The sequence below is a fragment of the Psammomys obesus genome, unplaced genomic scaffold (genome assembly GCF_907164565.1).
Source record: "Psammomys obesus unplaced genomic scaffold, mPsaObe1.curated_primary_1811, whole genome shotgun sequence".
In the NCBI taxonomy this organism is placed as follows: Eukaryota; Metazoa; Chordata; class Mammalia; order Rodentia; family Muridae; genus Psammomys; species Psammomys obesus.
Genome location: NW_026593286.1, coordinates 11,770,510 through 11,789,863, shown reverse-complemented (window position 1 = coordinate 11,789,863; position 19,354 = coordinate 11,770,510). Strand labels below are relative to the sequence as shown.

Genomic DNA, 19,354 nt, shown 5'->3' with positions numbered 1-19,354 from the left:
ATACCAGCTCTAACACCTTCCCTCATTCCCTTCCAATCCCACCCCCTCCCCCTTCTCCCCCCATGCCCCTCCCCCAGTCCACTGATAGGGGAGATCCTCCTCTCCTTCCCTCTGACACTAGCCTATCAGGTCTCATCAGGACTGGCTGCATTGTTTTTCTCTGTGGCCTGGTAAGGCTGCTCCCCTATTAGGGGGAGGTGACCAGAGAGCTAGCCACTGAGTTCATGTCAGAGACAGTCCCTGTTCCCCTTACTAGGGTACCCACTTGGAGGCTGATGGTGATATTTCTTAAGACATAAATCCACTCATGAGATCTCCACGCCCATGAACCTTTGTGGAAGTTCAGTTTACACGTTCCTATCTGACTTCTCCGTACTGACATTCAGGCAGTCCACAATCCCATTTTAGCACTGTGTCCTTGTTTTTAACTCTGGCCCCAGCTTTCTGCCTCACTGCATCCTTGGAACACTTCAGTCCTCTACACCACTACCCATGCCTCCAATGCGAGTGTAACATCATTACTTGCCTATTTGGCACCTTTCGTCCTATCTAATGCCAATATTTACACACAGATATTGAGAGCTTTTACTGATGCCCACTTGCCTCCATTACAAACACTTTCACGTAGGAAACTGCCATCTTTTAATTACAAAAATTATAAGGCCTCAATGTATAGTCATTAGATATCTACTTAGAATTGGCTATTTTTACCTTGAAGGGAGTCTGTTTTTATTTTCAAGATTCTGAATTCTTTAAAAGCAGGGCTTATATTTGCTTTATCTTTTTCCCCCTGCCCTTAATATGATGTCTCTCAGAGTGGTGCTATGCTAATTAATTCATCCAACTTTATGTAGAATTATATAACGTCTAAAGCAAGTGTATAATATTATTTGAATATTTCTGACAATGTATTTCAATAAAAAGCTCTCACACATCATTTGCCATCATTACTATAAATGCCAATTTTATTTGCCAATTGTCACATGCTGTACGCTCCAAGATAAAGCTCATAAAAACCCATCTCCCAAATTTGCATTGTTTTTTTTTTTTTTTTTCCCCACATTTAGGCTTAAAAACTTAGCTTATAAAATACAGTATTTCTTGGTGGAGGAAACTCTGTTTTATTCACCAGAATTGTTGTTATGTGATTCCTGTTAGAAAACTGCATTTTCATGAGAACTAACCAGCCTACATCTCAGAAGGCTTTCCCACAGAAATTGTCAGCCCTTTTATGGAGCCAAATTTGTAAATAAAGAAACTTGTGCAAGAAACAGCTGTGACAAGTTCAGAAAGAAATAAGCATCCTTATTACATTTTCCCAAAGCATAGCGATTGTACAGCTCATAGAAGATATATATATATTTACATACTATATATATAGTATATCTCTCTCTCTATATATATACTATATATATTTACATTATATATATATAGATATAGATATATATCTATATCTATCTATATATATATATATCTGACTTTATCTAAAGAAAATAAATCAGGCCCAGCTTAAAATTTCAATGAAGATTATGTTTTATCAATAGATTTTGCTATCGATTAGTCTCGGTCTTATCTGAGCTTCAACATTACTTTGTTTAATAAAGTCATAATGTAGAATGACTTTATCTGACTTTTGAATGTTCACAAAATCACAATTCGATGCATTTTTAAACTTAAGCAACCACATTAGATCACTTGGGTCTTGCCTCATTGTATGGCGTGTCTTGCATTCCAGAATCCTCCTTCATTGCTCCTTCTTCTTTGATGTTTGGGGTGATGCTTAGAAAAGCTGGCCATCCCATAGAGAACATGCCTTGGGAAGGGATCAAGCACAATAAAATGTTATTTTGGGCAATTCATATTGGAATTAGAGTGTCACTTGCTTTATGACATTAGTATCGGCAGTTTCATAATTCATGCAACACACATGATGGGTAGGTAGAACACGGTTTCTGGAATTGCCCGTCTTCACTGATATTTTTTATCAGTGTAAAAAAGAAAGCAAGGGATCATTTGCTCCATCTCTGAAACTTCATAACAAGAAAGCATATTTTAAAAATTTCAAATATATCAGTGGGATTCAGAGATATATTGATAAATATCAGTGTGTGCTAAGAACGCACGAATGGTCACCTTCCCATTTTAATGTTTACTCATAAGTATATCCTCTTTTCAAAGGTATAGCATATTATTGGCGCTATTACCTTCAATACAACAGGGCGTGTTTAAAGTGCTTCAACATTAAAGAGTCATGAAGTTACTGGGACATAAACTGATCCTTGAGTTTTATCAGTTTCCTTGAGATTGGTTTTAGATACAATAGGAAAGTGTTTATGTTGCTCTAAAGGATCTAAAGATAAATGGCTGAGCAGGAAACAAAGTGATATCTGATGACTTTCATATAAAAATTAGTGTGTATGTGGCATATGACAGTAAGAAGGGTCTTAAGGTAGAACTGTTTCTGTGGAGTAGATCTGATCTTGTCTCTGAGGTCCTCAAACAAGAGATCTCACTATCCCACTGTTCATTTAGGTGATTTGGTTTGAATGAATTATTTGGATAATTTACTGTGACATTTTGAAAATATATTCACGTTTAAACAAATAAGAATGAATTATGCTTCTGAAATATTGCAAATAAAAGTCCATTTTGATTTTGTTTAGGTATTTTGATTCTAACTCTACACTGAATTTTCAACAGCTATTTGCAAGCTGAAATAATGTTATCAAGTAAGTTGCTGTTTAGAAACTTTGGACTTGAGTGAACTTTTAAAGAGATTGCAGACAAAATATACTAATAATATAGCCACATTTTTACATGTAGAAACTATAGTTCTTACAAAATGTTAATTTAGGCGTTGAAGGAATATTTTCAGTTAAAGTAAATAAATAACATCAACCATGTTATAAATAGTCAGAGCAAATCATCATCATCATCATCGTTCTTGTTGTTAATTTGCAGTGCTGGAAATCAAACTCCAAGTTGTACACTTGCTAGACAAACACTCTATCACGGAGATAGAGAATCTTTAGGAAGTGAAAAAAAATCCCTATTATAACGATCTATGTGAATATATACATCTACATTCTTACTTTGAAGAAACTGTTATACTCACAAACTAGATTCTCCTTTCAAGTTTACATGACTTATCAATTTCAAACTAAAATTCCAATGGCAGTCACACATGCAGCTGGGTATGAGCATAATTCATAATCCTGAAGACTGGATAACATTCCAAGAAGCAAGCTAAACTTTTTAAGTTTAGCTTGGGATTTCTGAGTGGTCAGAGCTTAAGAATTTTATACAGTAAATTCTGTTGACCTAAAATGGCTTTTGCTTCTAAGAACACGTTTACAGAAGTTTTCTGAAGCAAAATATAAGCTGGAAAGTTGATTTCCTCAGCATCAAGGGCAAATGAATGCAGTTAAATCAACTCACTTCCTCCACCTGGAGTGGTTAGTAACGGGTTGCTATCACAGGGGTGGGTGTCTTCTGGAAGCAGGGGTGGTGTGCAAACCTTTTCCACTTTCCAGTAACCTATGGTAGTGCAAGATGAGGTTAAGGCATGGCTGCATGTTACTGTTAATACAAGCTTATGGAACCACAAATTATTAATCAACAAGACATCATTGTTTTGAACCAAGAAGTTGACAATCTAGTTAGCCTCACCGTACATAAGGTCATAAGGTGAATATGCCAGTGACATCATAGAATTAAAAATATTAAAGTACAGCATAATGAGAAATATCGATGAGTGAAAGTTATCTGATAAAACATAAATTTAACGAATTTTTATGAAGTTAGGTTCCAGTATTCTGATCTCCAGGTTCTTAGCCCCTTTACAAGGCCCTCTTACCCTTGCGCTTCAGGTATTCTGCGATGAGTGCAGCTATATGGATGTAACACATAGCAGCCTACAACAAAACAGAAAACAGAGATTGCAAGGATGGCTCTCACTCTTCTGAAACTAATGAGTTCCCAAGGAAAGTCAGTGTCATGTAGACTAACCCCCGATTATGAAAGAAGTGAAAACGTCAATCAGTTGGACTTTTTCAAAGCAGCTCATCAAGAATAAAATAAATATTTGGGAATATTTTTGCTTACGTTTCTTGATATAGATTTGAAACTGAATGAATAAGCTAGCCTAAATGACTCTTCTACAAAATAGCATTCTCTCTTTTATTAACATCTAATCATAAATTATTACTATTTTCAAGCTGTATATCTTTTTTTCTTCTCAAATCTATAGACTTCAGCATCTGGAGAAAACATAGAAATAAAAAAATATCTGCCTTCTAAACTTTTCTGCCTCTAATATTGGCTCCCCTTTAATTTCTCTTGCTTTTTGAATGGTGGCCTCATCAGTTAACACTTGGTTATACTGTGTAAGCTCTCCTCAAACTGATTACTGACAGGCAAGTTCTCCTCAAACTGATTACATGGGTGATATTTTATTTCTCCTTCAGACGCTTTGATCATTGTTGGACACGTTAACTCTTGGCTTGATGAAGTTCCCAGAGCTTCAGATTTCTTCTTTTGAGGTTTCATGAAGGGATCTTGTAATTTTCAAATAAGTTAACTTCACCAAACTGTGGCCCAAGCCAGGCATCTGGTGTCTGTTCTAGAGTTCCTGGTTTCTAAACGGGCTTCAGGGTGTTGCTTATTACTACAGGGGTATAGTTCTGGGAGAAGGCAGGACATCCCTAGTGGCAACTCAGAAGCCCCTGCTCGGAATGCTATGAATCGCTGTGTATAACTCCATCCAGCATTACAGCTGCAAAAGAAAAGCCAATTAGGTCAAGTTTTGCATTACCATCTTCTCACAGTGGGATTTTTCTTTCTGGCTGGATCATATGAACTCTGATGAACTTACCATAGCAGCAACCTTCCCTCTTCCACCCCAACTTGAGGAAACACGTTTGAAAACACAATATTAATTCTGATACGATGATTGACTTCTGAATACTTTGGACAACACTCTCTTTAGGTTCAGGTTTTAGACATCCATTCCAGCTTTGCCACCTCTATATCTGGCCACAATCTGATGGCCTTTCCTTAGAATCAGGTGTCATTGACCCCTACATGCTAAGATATCACACTTTTGTTATCAGACAATTGTTTGGATGAAGGGGCAACATTGCTGAAGAACGAGTGAGCCTTTGCTCATCACCTCAGACAGGTCTCCATTTCTTGCATGAATCTTGGCCATGCTTTCCAGCCAGGTCCTCCGAAGCTCAGGGGTACTTGCATAGGAGTTTGCTAGACTGTATTGGAGGTCCACCAGCATCTCAGGGTCCTTCTCATGCTCTTTCATCTGGGCTGTGGCCATCAAAACAGTCCTTATACGTTTAGTCAGATCTTTCACCTCTGCTGGGAAATTGCTGTTCTTTGGAAAAGAGAGAGCCTGGGTCATTATCTGTTCAGCACTCACATGTTAACTTCAACTTATACTCTTAATTATGTCTTGACACTACAAGCTTTTGTTTTATATGTTGCTCATAAATGTCTACATCCTGTGTATTGTGACTGTGATAATATTCAAACATTTGATTATAAGAATTATGGTCCAGAGGAAGACAATGCAGCCATTCCTGATGAGACCTGATAGGCTAGGGTCAGATGGGAGGGGAGGAGGATGTCCCCTATCAGTGGGCTGAGGGAGGGGCATGGGAGAAGAAGAGAGAGGAAGGGCAGGGTTGGGGGGGGCTGAGGAAGGGGCTACAGCTGGGATATGAAGTGAATAAATTGTAATAATAAAAAATTAATAAAAAATAAGAATTATGGTCAATTCTATTGTCTAGTAGATTCTGTTCTCTCTGACTCTAGTTCCCGTCATTTGAACAAGTTTTGACTTTGTTCTTATTGATGGCATGTGGCACTGGACTAGCCAATCATATACTTGATGTATGTAGATCAAAGACTTCCCATTTGACTTGAAATGGTAGTGTTTGAAGAAGTGCTTTTCCACTCCTAACACCAGTGTCCTCATACTTTCAGAGGTAAATCCAGAGACAGCTATGAAGGAAGCAATCGAAGAAAAACTGATGCAATAAACTGACAAAACAAGCAACACAGTGACAGGATTCAAAGCACTCCCTTGATCTCTAAATCAAGCCATGACTGAAGCCTTTTCTACCTTTAGATTTCCCGAAGTGCTAAAAGAAAGAGGAGGAAAAGATGAACTGGCTTAAGACGCGTATGAGTAAATAGTGATGCGCCTGGCAAATTTTGGTAATAACAATCAAGCACAGATGTTGGAAATTCCACCTAAAACATTATGTACTGAGAGTCTGAGAACTAACAATTGTCAATTTAAATAAGCAAACAATATGAGTGATCAAAGCCAATGGGCAAAGCACAGGGCTCGTAAGCATCTCATGAGTTTGATATGTCAAAATCCACCTCAGTTTATTTCTGATTCTTTACAAAAAAAAGCCCATGAAGCACCTCTTACTTTCATCTGTTTATCTCCATTGGCGAAATTGTTGGTAATTGCAAGGGAATGTTGAAACCGAGATCCTCCAATGCCCGCGTCGGCTATTAACTGACTCACTGCTTTGATGAGCTGGAAGATAGGAGAAAAAAGAACCCTCTGAAGCAGCCTTCCTAACACTGCGACCCTTTAATACAGTCCCTCGTGCTGTGCTGACCCCAACCGTACAGTTACTTTTGTTGTTACTTCATAACTGTAATTTTGCTACTGTTATGATTTTTTTAGTGAAAATATCTGATACGCAGGATATCTGATATGTGTGACTCCTGTGAAAGGGTCATTCGACCCCCAAAGGGGTCGCGATCCACAGGTTGAGAAACAGTGTTCTAAAGCGAAGTGAGAATTTACGTTTTGTGTTTTATGGATGCATGTGGTGTGATTGCATGGGTGTACGCGTTGTGTGGGGGCCGGAGGCCCACTGTGAATGCTGATACTCAGGTGTCATCCAGCGTGTCTTTTGAGACAGGATCTCTCATGATCTGCTGCTCACTAAGTAGACTAGACTGGCTGGCCAGTGAGTCTGGGATCTTCCTGTCCCTGACTCTTTAGTGCTGAGATTATAAGCATGTGCCAATGCACAATGGCCTCCCCCTCCATTTATGTATGTATGTATGTATGTACTTTTCCTGATAGAAGCTTCTTCCTCTCCTCCCAGTCCCCCCTTGGGTGCCCCTCCTCCACTATCCCCTCTCATTTTCCTCAGACAAAGTGGAGGTCTCCCATGAGTACCAACCCACCCTGGCACATTAAGTCACTGCAGGACAAGCACATCCTCTACTCCTGAGGCCAGACAAAGCAGCCCAGTTAAGGGAATGGGATCCAAAGGCAGCATCAGTGTCAGAGATGGCCTCCACTCCAGTTGTTGGAGGACCTACATAAACACCGAGATGTGCATCTTCTTCATATTGAACCTAATATTCATTTTAGGATTGAGCTCAGGTCCCCAGACTTACTCGGCACACAATCGACAGGCCGAGCTATCTCCCTTGCCTAGAAACAGTATTTTTAAGAGAACTGACTTGGCTAGGTAAATATGTCATTAATTTCTCCTACAAAGTCCAATGGATGGTGTATTTAAGTGTACATTCTTCTGAAGGCCATGCGATCTAGGGATCTTATTATAACTGTAAATATCCAGGGAGAGATGCAAGAATCTTGTAATCTTGCAATGCCTTGAGGAAAGATATGGATGCTTCTAGGATTTGCTGGGATTTGGCCTCCTAGATTAACCATGACTGTCAAAGTTTATTCTACGAGATTCTAGTGAATGGGCAGAAGCAAGTAGAGATGTAAACTGAAATCTGTTAATTTCTCCCCAGCTGTCCTCTCATATAAGCCAAGACGAAGTGTATGTGGAGTCTAGAAACTCAGGTGACTGGTTGCCTGGGAATAAACAGGATGCTTTAATCATTGCTGAAACAATATTTATTTTAATAGCAGCATTAATGAAAACTGCTAGGACTTACTTGTAAGTGAGACCGGACAATTGACTTCTGTTTGTTAAATTCAAAGTTCTTTCTCATGAAGAAGTACAAAAGTGCCGAGGCCTCCATCTGAGTTGACCGTGACCTGTGGTTACAGCATTTTAGGACTTCATAGCAGAATGATCCACAGAGGTCAGCAGGCCCTTGAAAAAATGCTGAAGGAAACTGGAAAGATGGAAAGATGAGGGAGTTAGCTATGTTCTTTTGTGTATCAAACTCATAGACTATAAAATACAGTTTAAAAATATGCTTTCTCCCTTTGCAACAGAGAAAGGTATGCTTTTATTATTGAAGCCTAAATTCAGTAAGCTCTTCTCTTGTATTTATTATTCTTTTGCATCAACATTCCACGTCTTAATAATAATGGACAACCCCAAATGCAAGAGCTCTTTGAAACATTCCATTATTCACTTGACATGGTTGCATGAGGTGCTGTTTATAGTTATCCTAGGAGGTGGATGCTGTAGCTGCACCGGTGTGGAGCCTTTAACTTGATTTTCTTAAATAAAACTTCCTATGCCAAACACTGAGCAACCACATAATTGGTCACCAAATAGCACCATCACCTTTTGGTATCCTCTTCACTTTGAGACAGCAAATGATTAGTAACTCATGAAACTAAAATGTCACAAAACAAGCCTTCTGCTTGGCATGCTGAGACATGCAAAGATTATGAAGTGTTTACTGCCACCTTTAGCTGAGCTTTCACTGGGTCCCGGAGCATTCTTACCTTGCACACAAACAGTCTCAGAGAAGCAAACACATGTTTCAGGGCCGTGGCTGACTGGCTGACTTGGAAAAACAGCATATATGTATCAAAGACCCTTTTCATGAGTGAGTTTTGACAGTCAGATTGTTGGAGCTGTCTCTGAAATCCAGAATAGATGTCGTTTAGGATAAGCAAGGGAACAACAACTTTCCTTCAGAAATGTTTAGTACGAACCTCCCATAATATGAGCACAATCTCAAGTGCTAGAGCCCATGCTCAGTAAGAAGGCATGATTTCTGCATGCTCTCTGAGAAGCTTACACAGCAGTGTCCAAAACCAAGCCCAAGCAAGCCCAGAGAAGAGAATAGCTAAACTAGAATGCTATTACAGAAAGGGGTTGGTGTGAGCTGTGGATTACTTTGCTTAAGAGGGTCAGCAAAGATTCCTCCAATGGATGAATATAGCTATTTTGTGGAATAGTTTGAAGAGTATTGGTGTTAGCTCTTCTTTGAAGGTCTGGTGGAATTCTGTGCTGAAACCATCTGGCCCTGGGTTTTTTTTTGGATGGGAGAGTTTTGATGATCTCTTCTATTTCCTTAGGATTGTTTAATTGATTTACCTGGTATTGATTCAGCTTTGGTAAGTGGAATCAATCAAGAAAATTGTCAATTTCATTTAGATTTTCAAAATTTGTGGCATATAGGCTTTTGAAGTAAGACTTAATGATTCTTTGGATTTTCTAAGTATCTGTTGTTATGTCCCCCTTTTCATTTGCAGGGGGTCTTATGGAAGAAGAGAGGGGTGGGGACAGAGGGATATGGAGGGGACAGGAGCCCCACAAGGAGACCAACAAAGCTAAAGGATCTGAACCCAGAGGGTCCTGCAGAGACTGATGCACCAATGGAGGACCATGCATGGAGAGGACCTAGACCCCTGCTCAGATGTGGCCAATTGGTAGCTCAGTCTCCATGTGGATCTCTGAGTGAGGAAAGTAGGGGCTGCCTCTATCATGAGCTAGGTTGACAGCTCTTTGATCACTAGCCCCTGGTGATGTGACTTTGCCAGGGCATGGAGGAAGAGGATCCAGGCTGTCCTAATGAGACTTAACACACTATGGGTATATGGCCATGGTGGAGAACTCCCCATTTCAGTGGACTAGGGGAAGGGGATGGGAGGAAGAGAGATGGAGGGTGGGACTGGGAGAGTTGAGGGAGTGGGCTTCAATAAAGATATATAATTAATAAATTGCGAAGAAAAATAGTACTCTTGACTTCTCAAGGCTTTTTCTACCTCCCAAGTCATCATTTTATAGAAAACATTATGATCATATTCACCTGATGAACCTGAGTGAAGAGAGACAGCAGGTCTAGAATAGTGAGGCAAACCTCAGTGGCTATATTGGCCTCTGTGTCTACATGGTGGACAATGTCTATTTCATTGGAGTTGCCTACAAAATACAAAATAGAGCAGCGTGTAAACATATATGACAATTATCTATGCTCAGTAAAAACATTTCCTTCTATTACAGTGTTTACTGGTATTTTGATGAATAATTTATAAAATAAAAGTGCCTTTATTTGATCAACTTCATTTATTGCCTTAATTAAAAAAAACACTAGATAGGGTCTTGGACATGAGTGCCCTTTGTATACATCAGCTGATGGCTTTCCATTATTTTTAAAATTCATTTTCTTTAATTCAGCTATCAACTATCTTCTGAAATAAGCCTGTTTAAAGTTCCTGGTTCTGGGCCAATAGACTAAATGTATCATCTCAGTGGACAGTCTACACAAACAGCCTCCTGGGATAGACACAGTATATTTAGAGATTAAGGCAATATAGATAGATTTAAACAAGTAACCATGGGTCACATGATCATAATTTCCATGCTTCACAACACAAGGTTCTATTTTTATCTTACTGTCAAGTTGGACTTCGTGTATCTCTGGAGTAAAGATGTTATGGTTACTGCTTTGAGGACATGGAAATTTGTATCCTCTTCCCCTAGAGTTAACAGTAATTACCTAGTTGAGAGAGCACCCTATCAGCCTCACAATACCAAAAGTACATAGACAGGGTACCCCGAGCCCATTACACTGTCTCATAGTCCCTTTTCTTCCCTGTGAGGGTGTTTTTCAATTTTCTTTTTAGCTACTACCTAGTGATTTTTTTTTTCTTCAAAGAAATCTTTCCAGGTCTATGGCAGACTTCAGGAAGGCAGCGTCAGTGGTACCGCAACGTTCCTGTAATCTCATACCCAGTGTGCTTTCTGTCCTACATACATGCTCAGAGAACGGCTTCTGGCTTACTTACTGTTCATGGTGTTGTCCAGCATCTGTAGAAGTTTGGGGTTGGAAAGGGCATTTTTGCCTCGAATTATCGGTAACGTCTGAGATCTGTGCTGCTTATGTCCTTCGTGACCGGAAGTGGTGTGCATCCTGAAACGGAGATGACAGTTGTGGCCAACGCTACTCACCAATGACATAAGCAGTATTCATTCAAGGAGTGTACACTAAGACAGATATAGAAAATGTCTGCAGAGAAGCATTTTACTCATAATATTGACTAGGAACAGCACAATGGAGGAGAATATTAAATACAGTAAAAAAATTTATTTAATCTAAAATAATATTCAGAAAGATAAAGAATGGGATAAAGACACAGTAGATGCCTTTTTAAATCATATTTTGATTTTTTTTCTTTTTTATTGTCAAAAACCTCGTTATATAGACTCAGTCATTCATAAGATTTGTTTGACTTAGTTGCCACTAACTTCATTGTATGTTCAGACAATTACAGGGTCAAACAGTTTTTAGATAGACAGGATCTCAAACTGTTGTCTGATTTTAAGAAAATAAATAATTTCTGTTTCGTAAGGGAACATATAGCTACAGACATGTTAGCCTCAACAAAACAAAACAAACAAACAAATGCAACAAAACAAAACAAAAACCTAAAAGACAGTTAAAATAAAACTGTAATTCATTATTACTTCACGGCCTTACAAGAATTCAGGAATGTTAACTACTGGCTAGGCAGGAGGGCATTAAAAATATAATGCAGACACGTCCCTTTGTTTGTTTGCTTTTGAAGCAAAGAACAAATTCTGGACTGAAGTCAGTGAAGTGACCCTTTCCCCCTCTGCTTTTGCATCTTTTGGAAATGCTGTGATTTATGCTTCTTGCAGTGCTGATGTGGGATGAAGTGTCAGGATAGTAGCCTTCGAGGCTCCTCCGTGCCATTCGTTGTTCATGTGGTATGGCAATGGCAATGGCCTTCAGTGTGTCTTTTGGTGCTCAGTAACACATCCCCCTGTTGAAGCTAGCCACTGTCTTTGTGGAGTTAGGAATGCTTCCTGTTTGCCACAACTTTCATTTGTCTAAGGAGTAGCCTGGTGGTAGGAGAATCTGTCATGCAAAAGACCCATAAACAACAGCGTTGTGAGGAAGGTAGCCAAGGAGAGCTGCCTTTAAGAGTCAAATATCCAAAGGAACTCTGCCTTTTGTCCTTGTCACAGTGTTCAAGTCTAAGTATTCAAGGATCTGGCTAACGGAAAGGACCTGTCTGGGATAGCCACTGGAGGGCCAACTCTGGCTTTCTGTAATCGAGCAAGTCTGGATCATGCCTGCCTCTACAGGGAGTAACTAGTTCAGGGATGTATGACTTTGGCGATTTAATATTTCTCCTAGGTTTTCAGCCTATTGCAGTCTGGAAGTGGGGGAAATGCTCTGGTTTCTGGGTGGTGAGGGCTAGCAGGGGTCGGCCCTGTCCAACCGATAAGACTTGTCCATCATGTATGATGACTGTGGTGACCTGAGGTGGGTTGCTATGAAACATGTGAAGCAATTCTTTATTGTGTTCTCTTGCACTAAAGTTTGCAAAGCAAACACATGAATACATCTTTTAATCTACTTTCTCACTGGAGGCCAATTTCTACAGGTCCCCATGGATGGGAGCAAAATTTATTTTGTTGTTTAGTGACTATATACATTTTCTTATTTCTTCCTAAAGCTCTTTCTAAAATATCCACATCACATAAATCAAACTCAGGAAAGTTTGAGAAATTTTTTTTTTTTTTATTTGTTAGATCCAGAGGACCTTAGAGGTGGAATTTCAGGGCAGGTGATTCTGACTGGGCAGGTTAATGAGGGAGTGAGCAGGGTCTGAAAAGTTGATTGTCATGTAGTAACTAGATAATCGCAGGGGACTCATGAGGATTCCTGTGCTTCCCTGTGGCCCTTTACAAAACAACACCAGCTTCAAGAACCCTAAGAAAATCTCATAATTACTAGGCAGAGATGGGAGTCATGGTTACAGGGTTTCTTTTTTTCTTATGTTGCTAAAAACTAAGGAGGGCGTGTTATTGTAACTCTGTGTACCTTTTGAGCTAAATTGTAATGCCTATGAATGCTCTTCCATTAAAGGCACTGTGCTGTAACTGAACATAAAGGAAACATAGTCCTTAGTGTTTGTGTTTAAGCCAGTGAGGCAGCTGGAAAAGTAGCTAAGGAGTTTCTTCAGATAAACACATAAAGCTGCTCAAAACCACATGTGTTTTGACATGTGCCCATGTATGAATGTATCCGCCCTAATGCATGCATGTTCGTATGTAAACAGCACATACAGAACTTTAAATACCAAGCAAAGGTAATATTACCATTGTGACAACAGACCCGAGTTCTGGCAGGAAGGATTGGATCCTTTCAGCGTCCCATTGTTCTGTGTAGACTGCACAAATTTAAATGCTGCGGCGATTTTTCTGCAAGGAACACAAATTTAAGTCACAGCTCTGCCTTTATAATTTATACGTAACAACAGAGTGATAAATGACAAGCAATTACTGAACAATGAGATGCTTCATATTCTGTGAATTAATGAAAAGTAAGGGGCTGGGAGATGGCTCAGCTGATAAAATGCTTTCTATGAAAGGAAGCATGAGGACTTGCATCTCAACTCCAGCACCGATGCAGATGGAGGACGGTCTTTAACATCAGTTAATCAGGGATCCACTGGGCAAGACGGCTAGCTAGAATAGCCATATTGGTAAACTCTGGCCTCAAGTGAAGATATCTACTCAGTACTTTTGGTGGAGAGTAATTGAGGGAGACATCTGGTGTCAACCTCTGCTTGCATCCAAACACACACAGACCAGCACCACATACGTCAACAAAATAAAAATAAGATTAAAATTCTCAGTTCCTTCTAGGACAGGAAATTAGAGGTCTTTGGACGTTCTTGTTTTTGTGACAAATGATGCCAGCATGGAGTAATTCTAGACTAATTTTTGTTTTTAGCATGTTCTTAAATAGATGTGTTTCACCCACATCAATCATCTATCCATCATTCTATCTATCTATCTATCTATCTATCTATCTATCTATCTATCTATCTATCTATCATCTGTCTATCTATCATGATCAACTATCATATCTATCTTTCTACCCACATATATATCTGTAAAATGAAATCTCTCACTTTCTCTCTCTCTCTCTCTCTCTCTGGTGACTGGTGTTCTTCTGAAGGTCAGAGGACAACCTCAGTTGTTAGCTCTCACCTTCCACTTTGTTTGAGACAGAGTTTACCACCTAGCATGGGAGCTTCCAGTAGGAAGACAATTCTCACAGCAACATTGGGATTATAGACCCCTTCCTTGAGTCTGGCTTTACGTGAGTTCTGGGGATCCAACAACTCAGGTCTTCATTCTTGCACAGCAAGTACTTCACTCATTGAGCCTTACTCAAAGCTCCATGATATATATATTTTTTTAAAGACTGTATTAGTTTACTAGTATTTAAGACAATTACCTTATTATATTGCGTTTTCCCAGGTATCTAAAATTTTGAAGACAAACACTACAAAGGGGAAAAAGTCACATTATAATTATTCACATTTTTTAATTTATGCATAACAATTCACCTAAATATATGGAGAGAAAAATAGTAAATTTTCTTTACATATTCCATATACTATTGTTGATATTTATTTATTTACCAAAAGGCTTCTTACCACTCTTTTGAATGAAGAGTGGTAAAGTGAGCTATTTTGAAAGTTCCAGAAAATAAGTTATTGGATCAACCCTAAACTTACTCCAAAATGCTGAAGAAGTCTGACACCTCTGGACTGGGTGCTCTTTGCCAGTAGGCAATCAGAGTCTCTAGAAAGAAACACAACATGGCATGAGGCTCTTAGGAATGTAGGTTTCTTTCTTTTTCTCCCTTTAAATTGACTTGCAAACGTCTGCTTACCATCTGAAATAGTCTTCATAATATGAAGAAAACACATAAGAAGACTCCTGGTTTCTGCTTGATCTAATTTGTCAAATCGAAGCGTTGACCCAATCAAAGACAAGGGCCTTGGGATCTGAGAATCAAAGGGCCAATAGGGATGAATAAGAGCGAGGATGTTGTGGCTTGTAATTATGCTGTTTAATGTGTGTGGTGGGGAGGGAAGCTGCACCTTTTCACAGTTGTCTGTCTTGTCACTGCTCTTCTCTGTGGTACTTGGGTTGGAGTCAAGGCTTGCTAAGGATGCTCTGGAATCTGCGTGGTTCACTGTAGAAATAGCTATTGATGAAAATGCTGCAAACACAAGCCACAGCACACATACAGTGATGAGATGTCTGAGCACAAACAAGAGCCAAGATGATGAAACAGAGTTGCTCATTGCAGACATAGAATGTGGGGGTTCCCTGAAAGCTATGCGACATTTAAAGCGACAGTGGCCATGATGGATCTAGAAACAGTCAAACCGTTTTAAGTGGATAATAAAATGTGTTCTTTTACTCTCTTAAAATGCTTTTAAAAACAGACAAAGATAACTCTTATGTTAACAGAAGATGATTTGGAGGAAGGAGTGTTTAACTTGACAGTTTATGAGAAATAAAAGTGACACTTCCAAAACAGTTCTTAAGGTAAGCCTTGAAGCCGAAGAGCTCTTATATTTTAAAAGGCTGTATGTAACAAAAAGCTAAGGACTGCGGAATGAAGTAATTTGATAACATCTGGCCAGACAGCCCTTTAAGCCAAGTAGAAGTGGAAGCCACTGGATGACATTCAAAGAAATATCTTAAAGACTCTAGTCATATAGTCTGGTGTACTTTGCCAGGAATATTATGCACATGAATTATGGATAAAAAACAGCATGGTGTACAATGTAGACATCAGTGAGTGTTAAACATGAGTGTTTTCAGCAGCTCCTGAGTACCTGCTATGGAATTTAAAACATCTTTGGAAAATGATGTATCCACAGAAGTTGCATGTTTCATGGACGTCTGGGTTTGAAATCCTCCATTAGTGCTGAGGTCGTCTCTAGATCCCTGCATTCGAAGTGGGGTAGAGACAAATGAGAATCAGAGTGTTTAAAATGGTAGACCATTATGCCTTTCACACATCTCTCAACTAGGTACTCAGTCGGATGTTTTACACTCTAGCAAAGATGTGCCACTAAAGCTGGCAGTGAAAGTGAATATTGTCAAAAGCATAGTCTTGCCCACAGTTTGATTTTCTTAGGCTACATTTTTTTTTTAATTTTTTTTCTTAGGCAACGTTTTAAGGCTTTTATCCTTTCACAATTTCCTTCCTCCCACTAAGTCCTCAGCACTTTTTATGTCTTTTGTTTTGCTTCTGTGCTGTGACTCACTGTATTTGACAAAGGCTACTTGAGCAGACACGGGCTATCCACTGGAGCATGATTACATGTCCTCACTGGGGACAAAGAATCTTTTTTTTTCTCCAGAAGCCCTCTACTGCCATTAGCTCCCCAAGATGGGTGGGACCCCATAATCTCCTCCTCATCAATGCGAATAATTACTGCCTCAGTCTTCTGCAGGGCCCTATGTGGAAATCATAGCTGCTGTGAGTTCCTGAGTTTAAAAGCCATTTCATATGACAGCGTTTCACAGCCCTTCTCTGTAACGTTTGGCTTTTACATTTTGTTTCCGCTCCTTCCTTTGAGATTTTTAAAAATGATTTATCAGAGACAATCTTTTAGATGTGGGCTAGAGTAATTCCTGATATAGTAATGCATCAAACTATAGATGTAATTATCATTATATTATAGATATTACTACCATTAGGAATTAGGTTTTAAATCCCTGTGTTCTGAGCATCATGGTAAATATTTTCTGTTACACAATTTGAAGGATTCTATAATATTAGGAACTTAATCCCAGTTTACAAACATGAAAACAGAAGCCTAGAGAGCATGGATAACTTTCTAAAGGGTTTATACATGTTACATGATGGTGATGGCATTTGAACAACGTTTCTCAAACAAAAAAATTTCTAAAGGTATAGCCATCACTTTTAAAAGGTTTTATCTTGGACCGTTCCTGGACTCAGAGTGTGTTTGCCCTCTCTCATCATTTCATTTTTGTGTACGTGTTCGGTCCACATGTTCATGAGTGGCATGTCATCATTGATGACAATGTGTGTGTACAGGTGCACAGGTATGTGGAGGCCAAAGGTCAATATCGGGTATCTTCTTCAATCACTTCTTACCTTACTTTTGTGAGGCAAGGTCTCTCAGTGAATTTGAAGCATGACAGAGTTTGCTAGAGTGCCTGGCTAGTGAGGGCTACGGGATTTCCTGTCTCTACCTTCTCAGTACTGAGACTATAGATTCATGTCAAAGTGCTCAGCCTTTTATGCAGGTGCTGGGTGGCAAAGTCAGGCCCTCATGCTTGTATGCAAGCGTTTTGCCAACTAAACCATCTCTGAGCCACTAAAATAGATTTCTGTGTTGTCACTGTGCTGGCTCAGTGGAGAATATTCACAACGGGACATACTGAGGCTTTGACTATATGACACATTTAGCTTCCTTGGGGAAAAGATGAAGGGAAGTGACAGGTGAATGATGTAGACTAAAGATAAGGCCGTGAAGACATTCTAGAAGCTGCAAAAGCTGCAAAGACTTGGATGTGATACAGAGAATAAAGGGAATAAAAACAGTCCTGAAGAGAGAGATGGACGCTGTAAGGGGCCATTAGGGACAAACGGTATCGATCAAACACTTGTTGAAATGTGTTGTTTAACCATAGCTTGGTTATAGGTAGGAAGAAATGGTTATCCAGGACATAAATATAAATAAGAGAAACTCCTTTAAAAACCCCCAGAAATGTGAAGAGCTGTGTAAACATACCTGATTGGATGTATTCACAGTGAAAGGATACAGGTCCTTCAGGAAGATTCTTGGCATGTTGTCCAGCAGCATGCCGTACAGAGGCATATATAGACTTGCTATCTGGGCCTGCTTCCTCTAGTGAAGGCAGACAAGAGAAATGATTCATATGAAAATCAATAGACTCAAGGGCTTTCTATTCACTTAATGCAGTGAGCCCTTAAATGGTGTTTTAGGGTGAGAGAAAGAAACGCTACTTACGGGTTCTCTGTATCGATCATCGAAAGAATGCTTAGCCATTAGATTTTTTAGGACAGCTAAAGCTAAATGCCTGATATCTTGGTCCTCCTGCAGGGCAAAGCCAACTTCTCGGAGCAGAATTCCGATTAAGAAGTGTTTGCGGCAAAATTCATTTGTGACTGAGTATTCAGGCATATCTTTGAAAGGAAGAGATCATGTTACTGAAAACCGAATAGCCAGTTTGCGATTACAAAAGGCAAATCAGACAGTTACTTAAAACCTGTGCCCCTAGGCGGGAGGGATTCGGCAATACAGCCTTGCTACAGAGATCTGGCCTTCTGTGACCAGGAGTGTCTTGTCAGATGGGAAAATGTTCGCTTTTGTAAACACAAGTGCAAATAAATACTAACACAGCCTGTCAATAGCCACAGCCTACTGAATGGCCTGCTCACCTCATTGCAGGGCTTAAAACAAAGCCCTGTTTTGTTTCTGTAGGAACTGAGAAAGGTTTTAGGAAGAGAGGGCTACACTGAGCTAGACCTTGGAGGTCGAAAATTGTTTGGACTTCTTGTGGGAGTAAATGGAGGCAGTGTAGGTGGAGGACGTTGGGAGGGGAGTAAGGCTCGCATTCACTGGCACAGTGTTCTGAATTACAGACAGGCATGTGGGAGGAGACAAGTGTGAGGGGTTAGTGAGTACAGTGTTCAAAAGAGCAGGCGAAGGAATCAAGGCTTGAGATACTGAGGGTAGAGGGTGGAGAGACCCAGGAACAAATTCTGTATGTAGCACGTAGGTCCCTCTCATTCAGGTTCTGTAGGAAAGGCTATGGCACTGAGGGTTCTGAGCTCAGAGGCCTGATCACACTTGTGAATTAGTGACTTACTAAGACAGTGTTCAGGTTTAGATGAGTTAGAAGTGAGAGTGTGACTTAAAGTAGAGACAAAAGAGATGGTGTTTGGGCTAGGTCATAGGAACTGTCAGCAGCAGGAATACCAGGACTGGATGGGTGAAGGAAGTGAAGGAGCAGGGAGAGGGAAGAGCCAGTGGGACTGTAAAGTCTGAGCCTGAACTATTGTGTTAGCTGTTTCCTAATATGGAGAGTAATATGGAGTTTTGGAGTTGTGCCTCATGCCCCACATGCCCGGTGTAATTCCTCATAGCAGTGGGCTTGCACCCAAGATAACACTGGGAAAACTTATCTTCAGGCTGGTATGTTTAATGCCTCTGTGAATATGGCCTCACAAATCATGGTGACAAAAGCTAAAAATATACAACTGAAAATACAGAACTAGATAATGTTTCTAGACAGCA

General features: G+C 39.8%; 1 protein-coding gene across 6 annotated transcripts in view; it reads right to left on the bottom strand.

Moving 5' to 3' along the window:
• Positions 1-19,354, bottom strand: part of Dock10 (dedicator of cytokinesis 10) — a 201,357-nt gene that overhangs the window by 21,412 nt on the left and 160,591 nt on the right. For 4 of the 6 annotated variants that reach the window (XM_055616425.1, XM_055616424.1, XM_055616428.1 and 1 more), the window contains exons 32-48: positions 18,065-18,240; positions 17,825-17,941; positions 15,890-16,001; positions 15,143-15,264; positions 14,932-15,046; positions 14,774-14,840; positions 14,491-14,538; positions 13,344-13,445; positions 11,000-11,124; positions 10,021-10,133; positions 8,708-8,845; positions 7,960-8,142; positions 6,455-6,565; positions 5,171-5,386; positions 3,857-3,914; positions 3,439-3,537; positions 1,707-1,813 (exon numbers count right to left, since the gene is read on the bottom strand). In XM_055616425.1, coding sequence (XP_055472400.1) covers positions 1,707-1,813; positions 3,439-3,537; positions 3,857-3,914; positions 5,171-5,386; positions 6,455-6,565; positions 7,960-8,142; positions 8,708-8,845; positions 10,021-10,133; positions 11,000-11,124; positions 13,344-13,445; positions 14,491-14,538; positions 14,774-14,840; positions 14,932-15,046; positions 15,143-15,264; positions 15,890-16,001; positions 17,825-17,941; positions 18,065-18,240 — 2,009 coding nt within the window. The remainder of the gene's footprint in view (positions 1-1,706; positions 1,814-3,438; positions 3,538-3,856; positions 3,915-5,170; positions 5,387-6,454; positions 6,566-7,959; positions 8,143-8,707; positions 8,846-10,020; positions 10,134-10,999; positions 11,125-13,343; positions 13,446-14,490; positions 14,539-14,773; positions 14,841-14,931; positions 15,047-15,142; positions 15,265-15,889; positions 16,002-17,824; positions 17,942-18,064; positions 18,241-19,354) is intronic. The other 2 variants (XM_055616426.1, XM_055616430.1) reach the window with 2 other exon arrangements.